General features: G+C 41.8%; 1 protein-coding gene across 1 annotated transcript in view; it reads left to right on the top strand.

Moving 5' to 3' along the window:
* RALGAPB (Ral GTPase activating protein non-catalytic subunit beta) overlaps nucleotides 1–20,879 on the top strand; it is a gene marked incomplete at both ends in the record, with an annotated part of 81,913 nt that overhangs the window by 3,148 nt on the left and 57,886 nt on the right. Inside the window, 4 exons of the mRNA XM_080716508.1 lie at nucleotides 2,724–2,926; nucleotides 8,926–9,089; nucleotides 11,868–12,054; nucleotides 17,105–17,236. Coding sequence (XP_080572634.1) covers nucleotides 2,724–2,926; nucleotides 8,926–9,089; nucleotides 11,868–12,054; nucleotides 17,105–17,236 — 686 coding nt within the window. The remainder of the gene's footprint in view (nucleotides 1–2,723; nucleotides 2,927–8,925; nucleotides 9,090–11,867; nucleotides 12,055–17,104; nucleotides 17,237–20,879) is intronic.

Raw genomic sequence — 20,879 nt, 5'->3', positions numbered from 1 at the left:
CCGCTAGGGCATGCGCGCTTTTTAACCTTCTCCTGGGCGGGCAGGTGGTAGCATGAGGCGCTGCGTCACTAATCATCCGTAAGGCGCCTGATAGGGCTCACTGCGCAGGCTCAGGGCACCGCCAGCCTCGTGAGCCTGGTGACTTGGCTGCAAGCCCAGGCGCCATCTTGAGTCCACGCTGGCAACAAGCCTGGGTGCCACCTCGGTCCTGCCGAGTGGGCCCCGACACTCACTGAGTTGCAAAGGGCCTCACTAAGTAGCTGATGCCATCTGTGAACTGCGCTCCTCCGGTCTCAGCCTCCCAAATCCTGGGATTCCTTGCTGCGCCACCACGCCCGGCTTCAGTTTTCTTAATGTATCAAGTTATGATAGTTTGTCCTCTTACAGGAGTAATTGTGTTTGTTAGATGATATTTATGAAAGTACTTTGTAAACAACAAGGACTATACAGTTGTCAGCTCCCTTCATCGTAACCCAGTTAATAAAGGAATGAAACTTGTCTGGCCTGACTTGATCTTTTTGAGCAGGCTGGTTCTCAGAGGTCATACTTCTATAAGTGTTCATTAATCATCTGCTTAGTAATTTGTCCCAAAGTTTGTCTGGAATTCACCTAATTTCCAGGTCTCTGGCATCTGGAATATAGTTTCATCCTTGTTTCCAAATTGGGTGTTTCCCCTTTGTCCTGGTGCTGTGTTCAGTCTTAGTGACTGCAGGCAGTGCTTTAGCAGTCTCTTGGGCAGTTTCTTTCAGCCCTTAGTATGTGATTCAGTGGGTCATGAGGCTGGAACTCGTTTAGTGCAGCTAATTGCCTTGTTTGGTCTTACCCAACAGCAGTCCTTTCTCACCTGTGTGTATCCTCGCCTGTCCATTTTAAGTAGTGCTCACTTTGGCAGAGAATACAGTTGCAAATAAGAGTTGAATGATTCATCTTCCATCCTGTCATTTGTTCCTATAACTATTGCATAATATGGAGATGGAATGTGACTGCATTTATGTATCTGATTTCTCAAATGATATGCATTCCTATATGCAAATAAAGTAGAGGAGTAAATCTAAAATTTTCTATTTTTGCATCTTTGATATCTTAGGAAAACTGAAATTGCTTTTTATTTCAGAGTGATCAGTAATAATGTCTAAAGAGGAAAAGCAAGCATAAGCTTGATATTTATTTATTTATTTATTTATTTATTTATTTATCTATTTCTTTATTTTTGTGGTACTGGGGTTCCTGGAAGCCCTTCTATCTCTGGGCTACACTCCCAGACCTATTTTATATTTTTATTTGGAAACAGGGTCTCTTAAGCCAGCAAGGCTGGCTCCAAACCAGTGCGATCCTCCTGTCTCCGCCTCCCAAGCGCGGGGATTACAAGCATGCGCCACCACGCCCGGCTTATTTTATTTATTTATTTATTTATTTATTTATTTATTTTTGGTGGTACTGGAGGTAGAACCCAGAGGCTTTCTACCTCCGGGCTACACTCCCAGACCCATTTTATATTTTATTTGGAAACAGAGTCTCACTAAGTAGCTGAAGCTGGCTTCAAACCTGCGCGATCCTCCTGTCTCAGCCTCCCAAGCATGGGGATTACAAGCATGCGCCACCACGCCCAGCTATAAGCTTGATATTTAAAAGTAAGTAACTTAAAGCCAGGCATGGTGGCACATGCCTGTAATCCCAGTATTTAGGAGGCTGAGACAGGAGGATCGCAGATTTAATGCCTCAGCAACTTATCAAGATCCTTAGCAACTTAGGGAGACCTTGTTTCAAAAAAAGGGGTGTGTGGCTGTAGCTATAGCTCAGAGATAGGATGCCCCCGGGTTCAATCCCTAGTACCAACAACAACAGCAACAAAAGTAATTTATTCTGAAACTCTTTGCTTGCGAAATGTCGCGTGTCTAATCCATGAAAGGTAGTTTCTTGCTGGGCACTGTGGTGCACTCTTGTAATCCCAGTACTTAGGAGGATCACAGGTTTGAGGCCAGGATCAGAAACTTAGTGGTATTCTGTTTAAAGAAGAGCTTGCAGATAGAATGTCCCTGGGTTCAATTCCTAGCACAAAGGAGGAGGGGGAGGAGGAAGAGGAAGGGGGGAGTGCATTCTCAAGAATAAATCTAATATGTATATTGAGATGGATATTATTTTTTTATTTTTGTGGTACTGGGGATGGAACCCAGGGACATTCTATCTCCAAGCTACATCCCCAGCCCTATTTTTTATTCTTTATTTTGAAACAGGGTCTCACTGAGTTGCAAAGGACCTCACTAAGTAGCTGAGGTTGTCCGTGAACCACGATCCTCTGGTCTTAGCCTCCTGAATGTTGGGATTACAAGCATGTGCCACCATGCCCATCTGAGATGGATATTCTATCAATTTAAAGGTTTGGTAATAGCCGGGCGTGGTGGCGCACACTTGTAATCCCAGCATTTGGGAGGCTGAGATGGGAGGATCGCGGTTCTCGGACAGCCTCAGCTACTTAGTGAAGCCCTTTGCAACTCAGTGAGACCTGGTTTCAAAATAAAGAATTAAAAAAAAAAAAAATAGGGCAGGGAGTGTACCTCGGAGGTCGAATGCTCCTGGGTTTCATCCCCAGACCTGCAAAAAACAAACAAACAAACAAACAAACTAAAGGTTTAATAATAAAAGATGTGAACATTTTACATTAGTCTTCACACATACAGGTAGGGATATATAATAATTAATTATGAATCTTTTCTTATGCTTAGGTAAAATGGACCATGGAAGTAATTTGCTATGGACTGACCCTTCCATTGGATGGAGAGACTGTAAAATATTGTGTTGATGTATATACAGATTGGATTATGGCTTTAGTGTTGCCGAAAGATTCTATACCATTGCCAGTTATTAAAGAGCCTAATTTATATGTTCAAAGTATATTAAAACACCTACAAAATCTTTTTGTACCAAGGTAAGTTACACCTGTATCCTATTATCAAGATAATACCAAAATATTCATAAATGTTACTTTATTATATATAGGAGCTGATTTCATAGTTCTTTGAATAGTAACTTAGTCAATTAAAGAATATGTTAGTATGAATAAGAAAGATGGGCTTATGTAATGCTTACCAGGAGGTGTTCATAGGTATCTGTTCCCTTTAAAGGCTTTTATCTTTGCTTCTGAGATCTGATAGGTATTAGATGTTAAAATGTGATATTTTCCCATTCCATTCCAAAAAAATTGCTTTTGCCTATCACAATACTTGTCTCCGTTTAAGCTAAAGGCAGATAAATCTGCTACTTTTGAGAGAAGCAGCTTAGAAATAAACAAACTTGAAATTACTATGGGAAGATTTATGGAAGGCCAAAGATTACTCTTGAAAATTTTACTAATTTTTTTCTATCTTCTGAGGCAAAAGCCTTAAATTTCTCTTTTCTTTCCCTTTTTTTCTTTTTTTTTTTTGGTACTGGGGATAGAACCCAGATGCTTTCTACTTCCACCCCCAACCCGGTTTTATTTCTTGAAACAGGGCTTCACTAATTTGAGGAGGACTTCGCTAAGTTGCTGAGGCTGGCTTCAAACCTGTGATCCTCCTGCCTCAGCCTTCCAAGTACTGGGATTACGAGTATGCGCCACCATGCCCAGCTAAAGGCTTTAAATTTCATAATGTAGCATAGCTGCGTTACTTGTTCTTCAAATTTTTTTTTTTTCTGATTGTGAAAGAATTGTTTCTTTGTGGGATGCAGTTCAGTGGTAGAGTGTATGCCTATCACAGGAAAAAACCTGGGATTCATCCCCAGCATGTGTGTGCATGTGTTTGTGTACGTGTATGCATATACACATACATAATTATTATCTATCCTTATAATAGATTTTGGGAAATATAGAAAAAATGGAGAAGAAAGCACTAGTTCCCTACCTATTTGTGAGGATCCAGTTTAAGCATTCATTTGTATGTATGTGTGTGTGGTACTGGGGATTGAATACAGGGAAATTCTATCTCTGCCCCCCTTTTTTTTTTTTTTTTTGTGGTACTAAGGATTAAACCCAGGGGCATTCTACCTCCTAGATACACCTCCAGTCCTATTTTTTTTATTTTTTATTGTGAAACAGGGTCTCGCTAAGTTGCAGAGAGCCTCCTCACTAAGTAGCTGAGGCTGGCCACAAACCTGTGATCCTCCTGTCTCAGCTTCCCAAGTACTGGGATTACAAGTATGGGCCACTACGCCTGGCCCCCCTGCCCTATTTTTTTATTTATTTTGAAACAAGGTCTCAGTAAGTTGCTGAGGACCTCACTAAGTTGCTGAGACTGGCCTCAAACCTGCGATCCTCCCGTCTCAGGAGTTAGAGGTGTGTGCCACCACTCCTGGCTTCAGCTGTGTTTTATGACTGTCAGAGAGGCAGTTATGCTTGTCTTTTGGCAAAGTTCTCCTTAGGACCTTTGTTCTGTCAGATGGTGACGAAGTTTTGAATTATTCAAAACCAGCTCTCTAAATTTTAACTTTCTAAATTTAGAGGGAAGTTTGCTTTGGAAAACCTTAGTTTAAAAAACAAGTCTTAGATGGGCCTGGTGGTACATGCCTGTAATTCCAGTAACTTCAGAGGCTGAGTTAGGAGGATGGCAGGTTCAAGGCCAGCGTCAGCATCTTAGACTCTTATTTCAAAATAAAAAATAAAATAGTCTTGCGGGTGTAGCTCAGAGGTAGAATGCCTCTGAGTTAAATTCCTACTAAAAAAAAAAAAACAACAAATTTCCATTATAGACTTTATTGCGTAGAAGTTTATTCAAGTATAAACCTCTTATCTCTCATGAACTGCCAGCTGTAATCTGGCCCCTAACCAGATGAGTTGCTGCTAACGCTGTGTGAGCATTGCTCTTTAGTCAGACTCATGGATTCAACATACCCCTAAGACTCAAAGATATTTGCCATCATCACTTTTGTCTTCTTTCTTCCCCTTTTGTCTTCTTTCTTCTCCTTCCCATTACCTAGCTGTCCACCTCTCATTCTTACTATTCTGCCATGTAAGGTGAAGTCTTACCTGACCACTGGCCCACAGTGATCACACTTCTCAGAACCCATATGGTACTCCTTCTATCGCCTTTGTATTTCTTACTATTTTGTTGCTTGTCATTTAAAATGTGTATGTTAGCTGGGTGTGGTGATGGAGGTTTGTAATCCCAGTACTTGAGGAGGCAGAAACGCGAGAATCGCAGGTTTGCAGCCAGCCTTTGCAACTTAGACCATTTCAAAATAAATGAATAATATGGGGCTGGGGATATGGCTCAGAGGTAGAATGCCCCTGATTTTCATCCCCAGTACCACCACCACCACCACCACACACACACGCAGACACCTACACACGTCTCCTTTTCCCATTTAAACAGCTTGAGGGCAGGAACTAAGCTGTCTGTGCTTTTGAGTTTCCACAGCACTGGATGCAATAGGTATAAATTAAATACTTGATAGTTGCATTTATTGACCTCTAACGGAAATAACAGGAAATGAATGGCAGTAATTAGCAAATTGTGGATAAGCAATTTTTTCTCAAATGGTACAGCTTTAATTTTTTTTTTTTTTTTTTTTACAGGTCTGGGGATGGAACCCAGGGGCGTTCTACCTCCAAGCTATACTCCCTGCCTTTATTTTTTATTCTTTATTTTGAAACAGGGTCTCACTAAGTTATGGAGGGCCTCACTAAGTAGCTGAGGCTGGCTGCGAACCGCGATCCTCCGGTCTCAGCCTCCCAAATGCTGGGATTATTTGGGAGGCTGAAATAGGAGGATTACAGGGTCAAAAACCAGTCTCAGCAATTTAGTGAGACTGTAAGCAACTTAATGACCCTGTTTCAAAAAAAAAAAAAAAAATAGGGCTGGGGATGTATTTCGCAGGTAGAATGTCCCTGGGTTCAATCCTCAGTACCACAAACGCCCCTCTCTCCACATACACACATTTTTTATCATCCTAGTTACCAGGCTGATTACTTGGCTTCTTTGCATGGGATAACCTCATGAGTAATATTGTCACTGTATCTTTTCTTTGTATCCATAACATTCCTCAGTACTCAGTTGATTTGTTTGCTAAAAAAGCTAATGGCAATTGAGTTAATTAGGCTTTTGTGTTTACTTAGAGATTCTCTTTTAAGAAATATGAATTTCTTTTAAATTGTTTATTTTACTATTTGGTAATTAGCTTGTTTTTTCAAAAGCGTGTTTGCAAAAAGGTTAGTAGATTCTAAGCCGGGATTGGTGGCACACGCTTGCAATCCCAGCATTTGGGAGGCTGAGACAGGAGGATCGTGGTACAAGGAGAGCCTCAGCTACTTAGTGAGGCCCTGTGCAACCTAGTGAGAGTTGGTTCCAAAATAAAGAATACAAAATAGGGCTGGGGGGGTCGCCCAGAGGTAGATGCCCCTGGGTTCCATCCACAGTACTGAAAAAAAAAAGGTAGATTCTGAAAGAGCACTGAACTGACAATTCTCCTGGTCAGTGATGTCATAGGGAGATTAGTTGAATATTTTCAGTGTGAAATATTTGGAATTGTGTTCAATTTCCCATTATTGAGTGTGTCAGTTTTTTAAAAAAGTTTCACAGTTCACAAAATTGTCATTTAAATACACTGACTCTCAAAATAGAAGAAACTACCCCTACAATTTTGCTAGGAGATTAAGTCAGAGTAGATGTAACTTTCCTCTTTCCCATCAGTTTGACTTTTTTTAAGATTTGAGTGAAGAATAAAACATTTTAAATGATTAGGATTTAAGAAACCTAAGATTGTTCTGAAGCAGAGGCCAACAAACATTTTTGTTAAGAGCCAGACAGTAAATATTTTCAGTTTTGCAGGTCACGTGGTGTTGCGACTACCCCATTCTGCTGGTGTAGCCGGATAGTAGCCATAGACTACATAAATGAAGGAGCATGGCTGTGTTCCAATAGAACCTGATTTACAGAAGCAGACGGTAGGCCAGAGTTCACCGCCCATTCTAAAGCAGTTTTTCTCAATACCGCAAGTTACTTCTTTTTTTTTTTTTTGGTGGTGGTACTGGGGTTCCTGGAAGCCCTCCTACCTCCGGGCTACACTCCCAGACCTATTTCATACTTTTTAATTTTTGGAAACAAGGTCTTTTAAGCCTGTGCAGCTGGCTTCTAACCTGCGCAATCCTCCTGTCTCCGCCTCCCAAGCGCGGGGATTACAAGCGTGCGCCACCACACCCAGCTTGCAAATTACTTGTAAGAGTATTGTAGGGAAAAGAAAATCTGGTGTTCAGACCTTCTCCTCATTTTTATTTATTTATTTATTTTTGCGGTACTGGGAATGGAACCCAGGGGCATTTGACTTCTGAGCTACGTCCCCAGTCCTATTTTTTATTCTTTATTTGGAAACAGGGTCTCACTGAGTTTCAGAGGGCCTCACTAAGTAGTAGCTGAGGCTGTCCTCGAACCGTGATCCTCCCATCTCAGCCTCCCAAATGCTGGGATTGCAAGCGTGCGCCACCATGCCCGACATCCTTCTTCTCATTTTTCTGTAAGGTTATCTTGTTTCTCCTAGCTTTGGGAACTTGAATCCTGCTTCTTAATTTAGGCCTTTCGAGTCAGTGTAAATGAGCAGAGGAGCACTCATTTCCTGCTGCTGGGCAGGTACCTGGATGGAAGTGTAGTGGCTAGGCCTCAGTTGCTTTGGAGGAATGCAGTGTTACTGCCAGCTTGACAAATGTCAGCCCCAGGACCACTAGTGATATTTTTATTTCTTATTTGGGCTTCCTCTTCTGTAGCTAGATGAGGTTTGGGGCTCTTTGTGTAATATTTTTTATTTTTTCTCAAGCCATTGAGCAGACACGAGCCCAAGCCGCATAGCTTTAAATGGACTGGATTCATCTCCAGCCGAATGTGGGGTGTCTCCCGCCCTTGTGGGGCTCTTGGCTTTTCCTAGGTGATTGTCTCATCATTTTGCTTTTGCTTTGACTTCTTAAGGGAAAACTTAGTGCCGTCATTTGATTGTAGCTCCAGGCTAAGTGTCTAGTTTTCTGGGAAATGGCCCACTCTGTATTCTAAGGTTGGGGTAGGAGTTCTATGGGTACGTCCTTCATTTTCTAGAATTGCTTGAGGAGATTCTGACTTTCTCTTCTCTGATTTAGGCATATTCTTGGTGTTCTTTGTGAAAAGTTACAACATGTAGAAATTTGGTTTCAGAGTCTACGTTAGTAATAGTGTAGATGCTGTCCTGGGTTTCACGTGAGAGAGCTGAAGGCCGCTCGCCCCTTGCTAAAGCAGTGTGTTCCCACCAGTTCTCAAAGCCTCGTGTGCTCCACCTTGGGAGTGGGTAGGGCTAGTGCTGCGCTGCCTCATCTCCTTGTCAACCTTAGGCACAGTGCTTTGCCCTATTTCATAGATTGGCCTTCTTCCCTCAGGGAAAAAAGTAGTCCTGCAGACAAAAGAGAATTAAAAGATGATTCTTCTAGGATATCTCGGGGCACCTTTGGAGCCTCTTTTATGAGCGCAACAGAAGTAGGTGCTCGTCTCTGAGCTAGTACCCCCACCTCATCAGTTTGGGACATTCCATTGCCACCCCCCACCCCACCAGGCTCTTCTCTCACGGACGTCAGTTAGCTTCAGAGGAACCGCGAGCACTGCGAAGTCACTTGTGGAATTCTTCTGAAGCAGCAGGAGTGGCATGAGTCTTCACTCAGCCAGGCACATTTTAGTCATAGACACTCCCAGGGGGAGGTTTGCGTTCTAGCATCCCCTGCCTCCCAGAAGTTTCCTAAGTGCTCACGGGAGTGGTGGGTGTGAGACCTCACTGGTGGAGTGCGCAGCGTGGAGAGAGCAGCTTTAAACTGAGGCGGGTGCGCCCAGCTCCGTCTGCCTGTGCCTCACTGGACCCCGCTCGCTGCATCTGTATGTTGCCTGTCCTTTGGCTGTTGCTGTCTCTCTTCTAGGATTGTCAGTGATATCTGTCTGTCTTCTTCAGACAGGAACAGGGCTCCAGTCAGATCCGACTGTGCTTACAGGTCCTGAGAGCCATTCAGAAGCTGGCCCGTGAGTCATCCGTTATGGCCCGAGAAACCTGGGAAGTCTTGCTGTTGTTTCTTCTGCAGATTAATGACATACTTCTGGCCCCGCCAACTGTTCCAGGTTTGTTTATTTTTTTCTCATTTATTTCTGAAAATATAGTTTACATATAAATTCAATGAGTGATCATTTCATCGGGATTTAAATGTTGGCATGACAGTTCACAAGCTAGGCTAATAATTCTTAGAATGGAAACCCTGGAAGGCACAATTAGCTGATGAAGGCATTTAAATTCAGTGATGGGTGTACTGTATGTGAAAGGACTCTGAGTTTTTCAGATTTGGTAAGGGCAGAAACAGTAGCTTGTTCAGTGTATTAGGATAGAGCCTGTATAGGAAACAATAAACTAGTTAAACTGTCATCTATAAATAAAGTACTAGTGGCAAAGTACTTACCAGAGTAGAATGTGACCAGTACTTGGGAGGCTGAGGCAGGAGGATTGCAGGTTTCAGGACAGCCTCAGCAAGTAGTGAGACTCTCAGCAGCCTACCGAGACCCTGTTTCAAAACAAAAATAAAAAGGACTGAGGCTATAGCTTCAAGGTAGGATGCCCCTGGGTTCAATCTGCAATCTCACACACACACACACACACACACACACACACACACACACACACACGAAAACTTGATAATGACAAGGAGGTATTTTGTTCAGCACATAAAGCCTCCAGAGTCTTAAGTGTTTTATTTGGACATATGATAGTATGCTGTCCATTAGCTAGCCATTAAGAAGCCTTCTTTTTTTTTTTTTTTTTTTTGGTGGTACTGGGGAGGCTGGCTTCAAAACTGTGCGATCCTCCTGTGTCAGCCTCCCAAGCACGGGGATGACAAGCGTGGCCACCACGCCCGGCTAAAAGCCTTCATTTTTATAAAACTTCATAGAGTGTATCTCAGAAGTCCTGATGAATATGTTAAAGCACAGCGTACATAAACTCTGAGTTGATACCGTAGTTCCCAGTCCCCTCACTCATCTTTGTACTCTTTACCAACAAGTGTGTGCATCCTTGTGTAGTCACACAGATGCAGGGTTCAGGAAAGTATCTAAAAAGAATCATGGGATTTAGTGTGGGAAGGGACTTCAGGATAGGTGTCGTCAGTACCCTGTCTGGTATTGATCAGTTAGTTCTCTGCTGCCCCCCCCTTGTGCCATTGTTCTTTCAGCACGAGGTAGGCGGTTCATTCCTTCTTGAGCTCTTGATTCTTTTTTTTTTTAATTTATTTTTTAAAATTTATTTTTATTGGTGCATTGTAATCATACATCACATTGGAATATAAGACTTGAGAGGATATACAAGCACACATCATCCAATCAACCCTCATCCAGTCCCCATCTCATTCCCTCCCCCTCCCTCCATCCCATGCTTGTTTGGTGATTAACTTTGATACATATGTTTATGTACCTCCTGGTTTTTTTTTTTTTGGTGGTACTGGGGTTCCTGGAAGCCCTTCTACCTCCGGGCTACACTCCCAGACCTATTTTTACATTTTCATTTTGGAAACAGGTTCTCCTAAGCCAGTGCGCACGGCTGGCTTCGAACCTGCGCGATCCTCCTGTCTCTGCCTCCCAAGCGCGGGGATTACAAGCGTGCGCCACCACGCCCGGCGTACCTCCTGTTTTTTAAAGAGGCTCCATCCTCCCCTATTCCATACCCTCTGATTGGTCACCTTAATTGCTTCACTATAGGGCCCTTTCTATAGCCCGACCACTTCCTGTTGCCCGTTTCCTCCTAGTTATTGCTGATTAGGGGAAGCATCTGGTTTTAATTTTCTGCGATATTTCTCTGTGTATGCCGTGTTGCAAATACCGATCCCACTCTTGACGGCCCCAGTTGTGGCCTGGCTACCCGGTGGACTGATCCAGACCTCGCTGGCTCAAGCAGCGGCCTTGCCTCATGGGAGGCCCCGGTTCTGGCCTCGCTGGCCCCGACATCGGCCTAACCCCTCAGCTGGCTCCGATCCCGGCCTCAGAGGCCCCAGCTCCGGCCTTCCTCACGGCAGGCTCCGATGTTAGCCGATGGCCCCGGCATCGGCCTAACCTCTCAGCAGGCTCTGATCCAGGCCTCAGAGGCCACAGAGTCTTGATTCTAAATTGGAACTTTGGTTTTGTTCATTGGAGACATGCATCCTTATTACCTTTCCTTCTACATTCTGGAGCTACACCGAATAAAGTTCACCACAGTTGTGCTGGTGCCAGGCTCAGCGAGGAGCTCTGCTTTTGTGCTGTAGGTCTTGTCCTGCCCAGTCCCAGTCCTTTTGCTTCTTCTTTTTCTCTCTTTCCCTGGATGGGTAGTTTTCAAACACCTTGAACATTTTATGGCAGACTTTGGAGTTAGGGAGACCTGGATATTTATTCTCTTTCCTTATTGGCTACATGAACATTACTTAAATCTTCTGAACCCAAGTTTTCTTTCTTCAAAATGGGCATAATTAGTAATAGGTATTGTAAATACCTGTTCTGCCCAAATAATGAAAGGATTATGTCAGGTCTTGTGTATGGATTTCTTGGATTAGAAACTGACTTCTGGTAGTCACTCACTGTACACACTTAATCCTTTCCTCTCTCTCCTGTGTGCATTTTTCCTCACTGGAAGATTGAGGTCCTGGCTAAGAACTAGTAGGGCAATTGGAAAACTCTCAGAGTAATTTGTTGGTGTTATCTATGATTTCCTTCATAGGCCCTCATAAGGTTACTTCTCATTTTTACTATTAAGTAGTAATTTGAAAGTCAATACTTAAGGTTGCAGTAATTTTAATTTTTGACGAGTTTTCCAAACCAGTGAATTACAGGTTCTTCTTTACAAATGAAAGTGTGCCAAAGATGTATTTTCTTTTTGTTGGTCAGGTGGCATTGCTGAGAATCTAGCAGAGAAACTGATTGGTGTTCTCTTTGAGGTTTGGTTGCTAGCCTGTACTCGGTGCTTCCCAACACCTCCTTACTGGAAGACAGCCAGGGAGATGGTGGCCAACTGGAGGCACCACCCAGCAGTGGTGGAGCAGTGGAGCAAGGCCATTTGTGCACTCACCTCCAGGTAAGTCATTGTCCCCTTGTCTCACTGACCCGCTTCCTGCTTCTGGTCTTTCTGGATTCATGGAATATACTGTAAAAAGCCTGGATCTGTTATTACTGTTCTTCAGGTATCGAATTGAACCACATTAAAAAAAATAGATATAGCATTTCAGCCTGTGTACCTAAAACCTTTCAGAATAATCAAGTATTTTTGAGAAGCAGGGAAACTCTGTATCATATCTTTTCCTTTAAATCCCTGTCTTAAGTCTGATTACTAAAATAAATCTGCTAGCTGGTCAGCATGGCGTTGTCTTGTAATCCCAGTACTTGGGAGGCTGAGAAAGGAGGATCATAGGTTCATGGACAGCCTCACAAGGCACTATGCAATTTAGTGAGACCCTGTTTCAAAAATAAAATAGAGCTGGTGTTGTGGTTCAGTGGTAGGACACCCCTGGTTTCAATCCCTAGTATCACAAAATAAGTGAATAAGTAAAAAAAGGCTGAGTTATAGCTGAGAAGTAAAAAGCCCTGGGGTTCAAGCCCCAGTACCATGCACACACTATGATCTTTTTTTAAATTTTTTTTTATTTTAGTGGTACAGGGGGTGGAACCCAGGGGCTTTCTACCTCCAGGCTATATTATACTCCCAGACCTATTTTATACTTTATTTGGAAACAGGGTCTCACTAAGTTGCTGAGAGCCTCACTCAGTAGCTGAGGCTGGCTTCAAACCTGTGCAATCCTCCTGTCTCAGCCTCCCAAGCACTGGGATTACAAGCGTGCGCCACTATGCCTGGATGATCTTTTTTTTTTTTTTTTTTAAGGAAAAAAACAGAAAGATAAGTTGGGTGTGGTGGCGCACGCTTGTAATCCCAGCATTTGGGAGGCTGAGACAAGAGGATCATGGTTCCCAGATAGCTTCAGCTACTTAGTGAGGGCCCTTTGCAACTCAGTGAGACCCTGTTTCAAAATAAAGAATAAAAATTAGGGCTGAGGGTGTAGCTGAGAGGTAGAATGCCCCTCCGTTCCATCCCTGATACCGAAAAACAAAAACAAAATAGATAACAGAAAGGTTCACAGAAATGGGATCAGACTATATATGCTACTTTATAACCAAAGTAGATAGTTTTTATAATAATAGTTTTGCCTTTCTACCATTTATATATAATACTACCACTATTCTATGAATAAACTGTTAGGTTTCTTTCCCTTTTTTTTTTTTTGGTGGTACTGGGGTTCCTGGAAACCCTTCTATCTCCAGGTTACACTCCCAGACCTATTTTATATTTTATTTGGAACAGGGTCTCTTAAACCAGCTGAGACTGGCTTCGAACCAGCGCGATCCTCCTGTCTCTGCCTCCCAAGCGCAGGGATTACAAGCGTGTGCCACCACGCCCGGACAACAGAACATATTTTAATATATAATTCTAAAAAATTTTTTAACAGAATCACATAACCATTATAATGCCTTAAAAAGTAGGCAGTTCTTTTAATACTTGTTAGCCAGTATTCTAATTTTCCTGTAAACTTGATTTTTCTTAGACAGTTGAGTCTGTTAAATCAGAAAGCAAAGTTCAGGCAATGCATTTAGTTGACGTGTTTCTTAAATCTGTTATAGGTTCTCACTTTCTAATTTTTATGTATGTATGTATATATGTATTTATTTTTCATGGCACTGTGGATTGATCTCAGGGGCATTTTACCTCTGAGCTATACTTCCACTCCTATTATTATTATTAATTTATTAATTAATTTATTTTTTGTGATACTGAGGGTGGAACCCAGGGGCTTTTCTACCTCCAGGCTGTACTCCCAGACCTATTTTTATACTTTATTTGGAAACAGGGTCTCACTAACTTGCTGAGAGCCTCACTAAGTAGCTGAGGCTGACTTCGACCTATGTGAGCCTCCTGTCTCAGTCTCCCAAGTGCTAAGATTGCAAGTGCACTGCCACGCCTGACTTTTATTATTTTGCTTTATTTTATTTTTTTGCGATTCTGGGTATGGAACCCAGAAGCATTCTGCCTCTGAAATACACCCCCAGCCCTATTTTTTATTTTTTATTTTGAAACCGGTTCTCACTGAGTTGCAAAAGGCCTCACTAAGTAGCTGAGGCTGTCCGCGAACTGCAATCCTCCTGTCTCAGGCTCCCAAATGCTGGGAGTACAAGTGTGCACCACCATGCGTGGCAGCTATTTTTATTTTGAAACAGGGTATCACTAGGTTGGTGAGAATCTCACTATTTGCTGAGGCTATCCTTAAACCTGTAATCCTCCTCTCTTAGCTTCCCAAGTACTGGGATTACAAGTGTGCACCATCACACCAAGCTTCTAATTTTCATTCTTTGTAATTTTTTTTTTTTTTGGTGAAGAAACTGGGTTGTTTGTTAGTAATTACTGAGTTTCATATTTGGAATTTTCTAACTGTAGTCATTGTGTTAATTAACATGTTTCTCCTGTATTTTCTCTAAATATAAATCTAGAGACTTGATCTGATTAAAGTAAAAAAAAAAAAGAAAAAAAGAAATGGGGTCTTGCTAGGTTGATGCGAGATTCACTACTTGCTGAGGCTGTCTTTGAAATATAATCCTCCTGTCTCAGCTTCGCAAGTACTAGGATTACAAGCATACACTACCACCCCCAGTGAGACTGTATTTTGAATGGCTTTGTAGTTTTCCATTATATAATTAAAATTATAAGCAATTTTATAATTTCTCTGTTGTTTTGATCATATATTGTTTTCAGTGTTTTACTTTAGAAATATCATTGCCATAAATACTTTATACACTTTTTCTGTTCTCAGATTATTTTGTTAAGATAGAATGCCTAGATACAGTATAATTGAGTCAAAGGGCCTTGAAACGTTTTTAAATACACTTAGAATATTACTATTAAATTACCTGAGTTATCAAATTGAGTTACTTTTCTGGAAGTGTACCATATTCTAAAACTCTAAATAATTAAATTCTAAACTTCATATAAAGTTATTATGAAAAATCATAACAATCTTACTGAAGGATATGCATTGGGATGAATTGTTTAAAAATAACTTATAACCGGGAATGGTAATGCACACTTGTAATCTCAGTTCTTGGGAGACTGAGACAGGAGGATTGCAGGTTCGCAGCCAGGCTCAGCTACTTAGTGAGGCCCTCCACAATTTAGACCCTGTTTCAAAAAATAAAGAACAATTTGGGCGTGGTGGCGCATGCTTGTAATCCCAGCATTTGCGAGGCTGAGACAGGAGGATCGTGGTTCATGAACAGCCTCAGCTACTTAGTGAAGCCCTGGCAACTTATTGAGACCCTGTTTCAAAAAAAAGAATAAAAAATAGGGCTGGGAGTATAGCTCAGAGGTAGAATGCCCCTGGTTCTATCCCCAGTACCACCAAAAGAAAAAAAAAAAAAAACAACAACAACAACAGCTAGGCGTAGTAGCACATGCTTGTAATCTCAGCATTTGAGAGACTAAGACAGGAGGATTGCAGTTTGCAGACAGCCTTTGCTACTTAGTGAGGCCCTTTGCAACTCAGTGAGACCCTGTTTCTAAATAAAGAATAAAAAATAGGCCTGAGAGAGTATCTTGGAGGTAGAAATCCTCTGGGTTCCATCCCAGTATCACACACCCACAAAAAAAAAGAACAAAAAATGGGGCTGGGGTGTATAGCTCAGAGGTAGAATGCCTCTGGGTTCAATCCCAGTTCTAAAAAGAAAAAAAAAAACTTATAGTTTGTATTATATGATAATTTAATAATTATATACATGTACATATAATATACTATATAAAACTATAAAACTTACTACTTTTACATAATATATAATATAAATAATTATTTAAATAAATTTATGTGTGTGTGTGTGTGTGTGTGTGTGTGTGTGTGTGTGTGTATTGAATTGAACCCAGGGTACTCTATTACTGAGCCACTGCTGGCTTTTTTTTTTTTTTTTTTTTTTTGGTGGTACTGGGGGTGGAACCCAGAGGCCTTCTACTTCCAGGTTATACTCCCAGACCCGTTTTATATTTTATTTGGAGACAGGGTCTCACTAAGTCGCTGAGAGCCTCATTAAGTAGCTGAGGCTAGCTTCGAACCTGCGTGATCCTCCTGTCTCAGCCTCCCAAGCACGGGGATTACAAACGTGCTCCACCACGCCCAGCTCTGCTGGCTCTTTTTTAAACATTTTTTTATTTTGAGACAGAAAAACCTGCTAAATTACCCAGGCTGGCCTTGAACTTGAGATTCTCCTTCCTTAGTCTCCCAAGCATTTTGGATTATAGGAGTGTGCTACCTTGCACAACAATTTGAATATTTTAAAGAAAAGTTTATTTATTTTTATTTTTATTCTTTTTGTGGTACTGGGGTTCCTGGAAACCCTTCTACCTCCGGGTTACGCTCCCAGGCCTATTTTATACTTTTTAAAAAAAATTGGAAACAGGGTCTCTTAAGCCAGCACAGCTGGCTTCAAACGTGCGCGATCCTTCTGTCTCTGCCTCCCAAGCGCAGGGTGTGCCACCACGCCTGGCTTAAGGAAAAGTTTTAAAAATCTTTTTTTGTGTATGGTACTGGGGGTGGAACCCAGGGACATTCTACCTCTGAGCTACACCCCCAGCCCTGCTTTTTATTCTTTATTATTTGAAACAGGGTCTCACTGAGTTGCAAAGGGCCTCACTAAGTAGCTGAGGCTGGTCTCAAACCGCGGATCTCCTTTCTCAGCCTCCCAAATGCTGGGATTGATTACAAGCATGTATCACCATGCCCGGCTAAAAAATATTTTTAAAAACTGGAAATTATTTCCAGTTTGTTTTGTGGGAGTTTTTCCACATACCTTTTTTACTTAAGTAAGGTACAATTGTTTCATTTACTTTCTCTTATTCTATTTCTATGCTTGAATGTATTTTTCATATAGAAATCCCTTTTAGTTTGTCTCTTATGAGCGAGGGTTTTCATACATCTTGGTCACTTAAGTAAGGTACATATGTTTCATCTATTTTCTCTTATTGTTTTTATGCTTGAATGTATTTTTCATTCTGTTAAGAAATGGACTAGAGTTGTGCTTTTTTTTTTTAACGTTTCTAGATTGCTTCGCTTTACATATGGTCCTTCATTTCCTCCATTTAAAGTTCCTGATGAAGATGCCAGTCTAATTCCTCCAGAAATGGATAATGAGTGTGTTGCACAGACATGGTTTCGATTTTTGCATATGTTAAGGTATTGTTATTTTATTATTTCTTGTGCTCTTTACCCAGTACGTGTTTTTGGTACACGAACCATGTGTAATTGTCTTGTTGGGAATGTTGATGCTAAGGACAGTTTGTTAAATGGAACCAAACTGGACTACGGGCACATTTCTCCTGGTCTCTCCATTCCAGCAGGGTCAGGCTATCCTCATCCTGTTCCCTGTGGTAGATGACACACTTGTTCTTTTGCCTGCTGCTGGAATCAGATAATGATAGCTCTACTAGGACTTTGTCACATTCTATAGGGACTAGAGACTGCTTTACTCCTCTGTCTAGCAGAACTTTTCTCTTAGGAATAAAGAATGGCTCAGCCGGGCATGGTGACACATGCTTATATAATCCCAGCATTTGGGAGATAGGAGGATTGTAGTTCAAGGACAGCCTCAGCTAATTAGTGAGGTCCTCTGCAACTCAGTGAGACCCTGTTTCAAAATAAAGAATAAAAATAGGGCTGGGGCCGGGCGTGGTGGCGCACTCTTGTAATCCCAGCATTTGAGAGGCTGAGACAAGAGGATCACAGTTGGGGACAGCCTCAGCTACTTAGTGAGGTCCTCCGCAACTTAATGAGACACTGTTTCAAAATAAAGAATTAAAAACAAAAATAGGGCAGGGGGTGTAGCTTGGAGGTCGAATGCCCCTGGGTTCCATTCCCAGACCCACAAAAAAAAAAAAAAAAAAAAATAGGGCTGGGGGTATAGCTCAAAAGTAGAATATCCCTGAGGTCCACCTCCAGTACCACATACACACACAAAATAATTTGAAATAAGGCTGGGCATGATGATGCCCATTTGTAATCCCAATACTTGGGAGGCTGAGACAGAAGGCAAGATTCATGGCCAGCCTCAGCTACTTGGTGTGGCCCTCTGCAACTTAGTGAGACCCAGTTTTAAAAAAAAGAATGGGGCTGGGGTTGTAGCTTGGAGGTAGAATGCCCCTGGACTCGAAAAGAGTTTGAAATAAATGACCAGTAAAACTCTAGTCCTAGACTCTTGGTAGAAATTGTTCTTGGATAATCTTTTCTCATTTCTTCACCGTGTGTGTGTGTGTGTGTGTGTGTGTGTGTGTGTGTGTGTGTGTTGTATTAGGGACTGAACCCAGAGGGATTCTCCCTTCAAGCTATACTCCCAGTCGATTTTATTTCTTACTTTGGAAACGGCCTCACTAGGTTAATGAGAGTCTCAATACTTGCTGAGGCTGTCCTTGAACTTGCGGTCTTCCTGTCTCAGCCTCACAAGTACTCTCATTTCTTTACTTTTAACTGATTTCTCGGGCTTTTTTATTTTCTTTAACTGACTTTTGAATTTTATTTATTTTTTATTTATTTACTTTTGGTGGTACTGGGGATGGAACCCAGGGGCCTTCTACCTCTGGGCTACACTCCCAGACCTATTTTATATTTTATTTGGAGACAGGGTCTCTTAAGCCAGCTGAGGCTGGCTTCGAACCTGCACGATTCTCCTGTCTCAGCCTCCTAAGCGCAGGGATTACAAGCCTGCGCCACCATGCCACCACGCCCGGTTTGACTTTTGAATTTTAGTCAGGGTTCTTTTATTGTAAGTAATAGGAACCAACTAAGCAAATGCAGGTTTAAAAAAGAGAGAGATTAATATGTGTTCTCCCTGGGCTCTAAGAAGCAGTGAACAGCCAGTCCTCATGTGGGGGAGGGATCAGGAAGCCTTGGGACAAGCCACTGTGATCATTCTTAGCTTTGCTTTTCTCTTTCTTTCTTTCTTTCTTTCTTTCTTTCTTTCTTTCTTCCTCTTTTCTTCTTTTTTTCTTATTCATATATTCTATTCTTTTTCTCTGGCAGGCATCACCGTGGGTCCCTATATCCCCCTGCCTTTGAGTGGTATTTGGAACTCCATGAGAACTGCCTAGTGGTGTGAACAGCTGTGACACTGTTCCTTCAGCGTTAGCCCTTTCAGTTCAGTGGGGCTTCCCCTTTTCTCAGATTCTCAAAAGATATAATAGGGTCAAATTATTCTTGTTACAACCCGTAGGTCTCCTTTTGGACAAGCTTTACCTTCTTGCTTAAATGAGCTATGGGTGGATGGGAAGCAGGTCCGTGAGGATTACTCAGAAACGGCTTCTATGCTCATTGTCAAGTTTCCTGGGAAGAAGGTTGAATCTCACGGGGTGACTGGTGTCAGAGTTTTACCTAGTGTGGGAATGCTTTACTTTTCCCAGGAAAAACAAACTAAACGTTTCCCATTGATTTTACTAGTATGTTTCTCAGATGCTTACCTTTGCACTTGTGTACTTGCTTGTACATGACCACATGCACTTTGGGTTCTACTTGGCGGTTTATTTCAGTAAATTTAGGTGGAACTTAGATTTTTTTTTTGTAGTACTAGGGATTGAACGCAGGGACATTCTACCTCCGAGATAGACCCCCAGCCCTATTTTTATAATAGGGTCTCACTAAGTTGCGAATGGCCTCACTAAGTATCTGAGACTGGCCATGAACCTACAATCCTCTTGTCTCAGACCCCCAAGTACTGGAATTACAAGCGTGCACCACCACACCTGGCTGGAATTTAGATTTTTTTTTTTTTCAGTACTGGAGATGGAACCTAGAGGCATTCTACCTCCAAGCTACACCCCCAGCCCTATTTTTTATTCTTTATTTTGAAAAAGGGTCTCACTGAGTTGCAAAGGGCCTCACTAAGTGAGACTGTTCTCAAACCATGATCCTCCTGTCTCAGCCTCCCAAATGCTTGGATTACAAACGTGTACCACCACGCTCAGCTCTGGAATTTAGATTTTTAAAAGACTCCCTAAATGTGTCAGCTAAACAAAGCATTAGGAACTGCAGGAATACTGTATCTATTATCTGTTCCATATTCTCTGTTGCTTATTTTTGTTTCCAATTTTATTTCCTTGAATTTGTTCTCTGAATAATTAGGGACCAGTACAGTCATGTCTAGCCTACTTCTGGAGGAGCTGGTGTAAGTCTTTCCCCACTCTTCAGTATCTATTAGACATGAATTTAGCAGAGCTCTGCTGGACTGAAATACAATCTATTCCAACCTTACTGGCTGTGCTTCTAATTTCAGAACAGATAAACTACCAGCTCTGGCAGGCTGTTCTCTTGGAGACGTCTCACCTCTTCTGCCCCCAGGCATGGACTATAGTTCTGTGGATTCAGTATGCCAGCACTGGAAACTCATTTCTGTACAGGCACACATGTTCCCCTTCCCCACTTAGTTTTTTGAAATTAAAGGGTCTTTTGGTGGGCAGAAAAATAGGTTTCAAAGGGCAGAAAATTATAAACTATAATTTCTGTTTCTATGCCTAATTCTTTTGCTTTGTAGCTGTTGGAAATTGTTCTTACTGGCTATAAGTTATCAATATTACTTTGAATTGGATAAGCATTTTAATCAACAGTTAAACACTGTTTTGAATAGAAATCTAAATTTGTTTTTTAATGGAAACACTTAAAATTGTAAACAAAATATAAATCAAGTTTACAGCCGGGCGTGGTGGTGCACACTTGTAATCCCCGCGCTTGGGAGGCTGAGACAGGAGGATCGCGCAAGTTCGAAGCCAGCCTCAGCAACTTAGTGAGGCTTTCAGCAACTTAGTGAGACTCTGTTTCCAAATAAAATATAAAA

The sequence above is a fragment of the Muscardinus avellanarius genome (genome assembly GCF_963383645.1).
Source record: "Muscardinus avellanarius genome assembly, chromosome: 19".
Classification (NCBI taxonomy): domain Eukaryota; kingdom Metazoa; phylum Chordata; class Mammalia; order Rodentia; family Gliridae; genus Muscardinus; species Muscardinus avellanarius.
The sequence above is the reverse complement of the archived record's forward strand: the minus strand, read 5'-3'. Positions and strand labels throughout refer to the sequence as shown.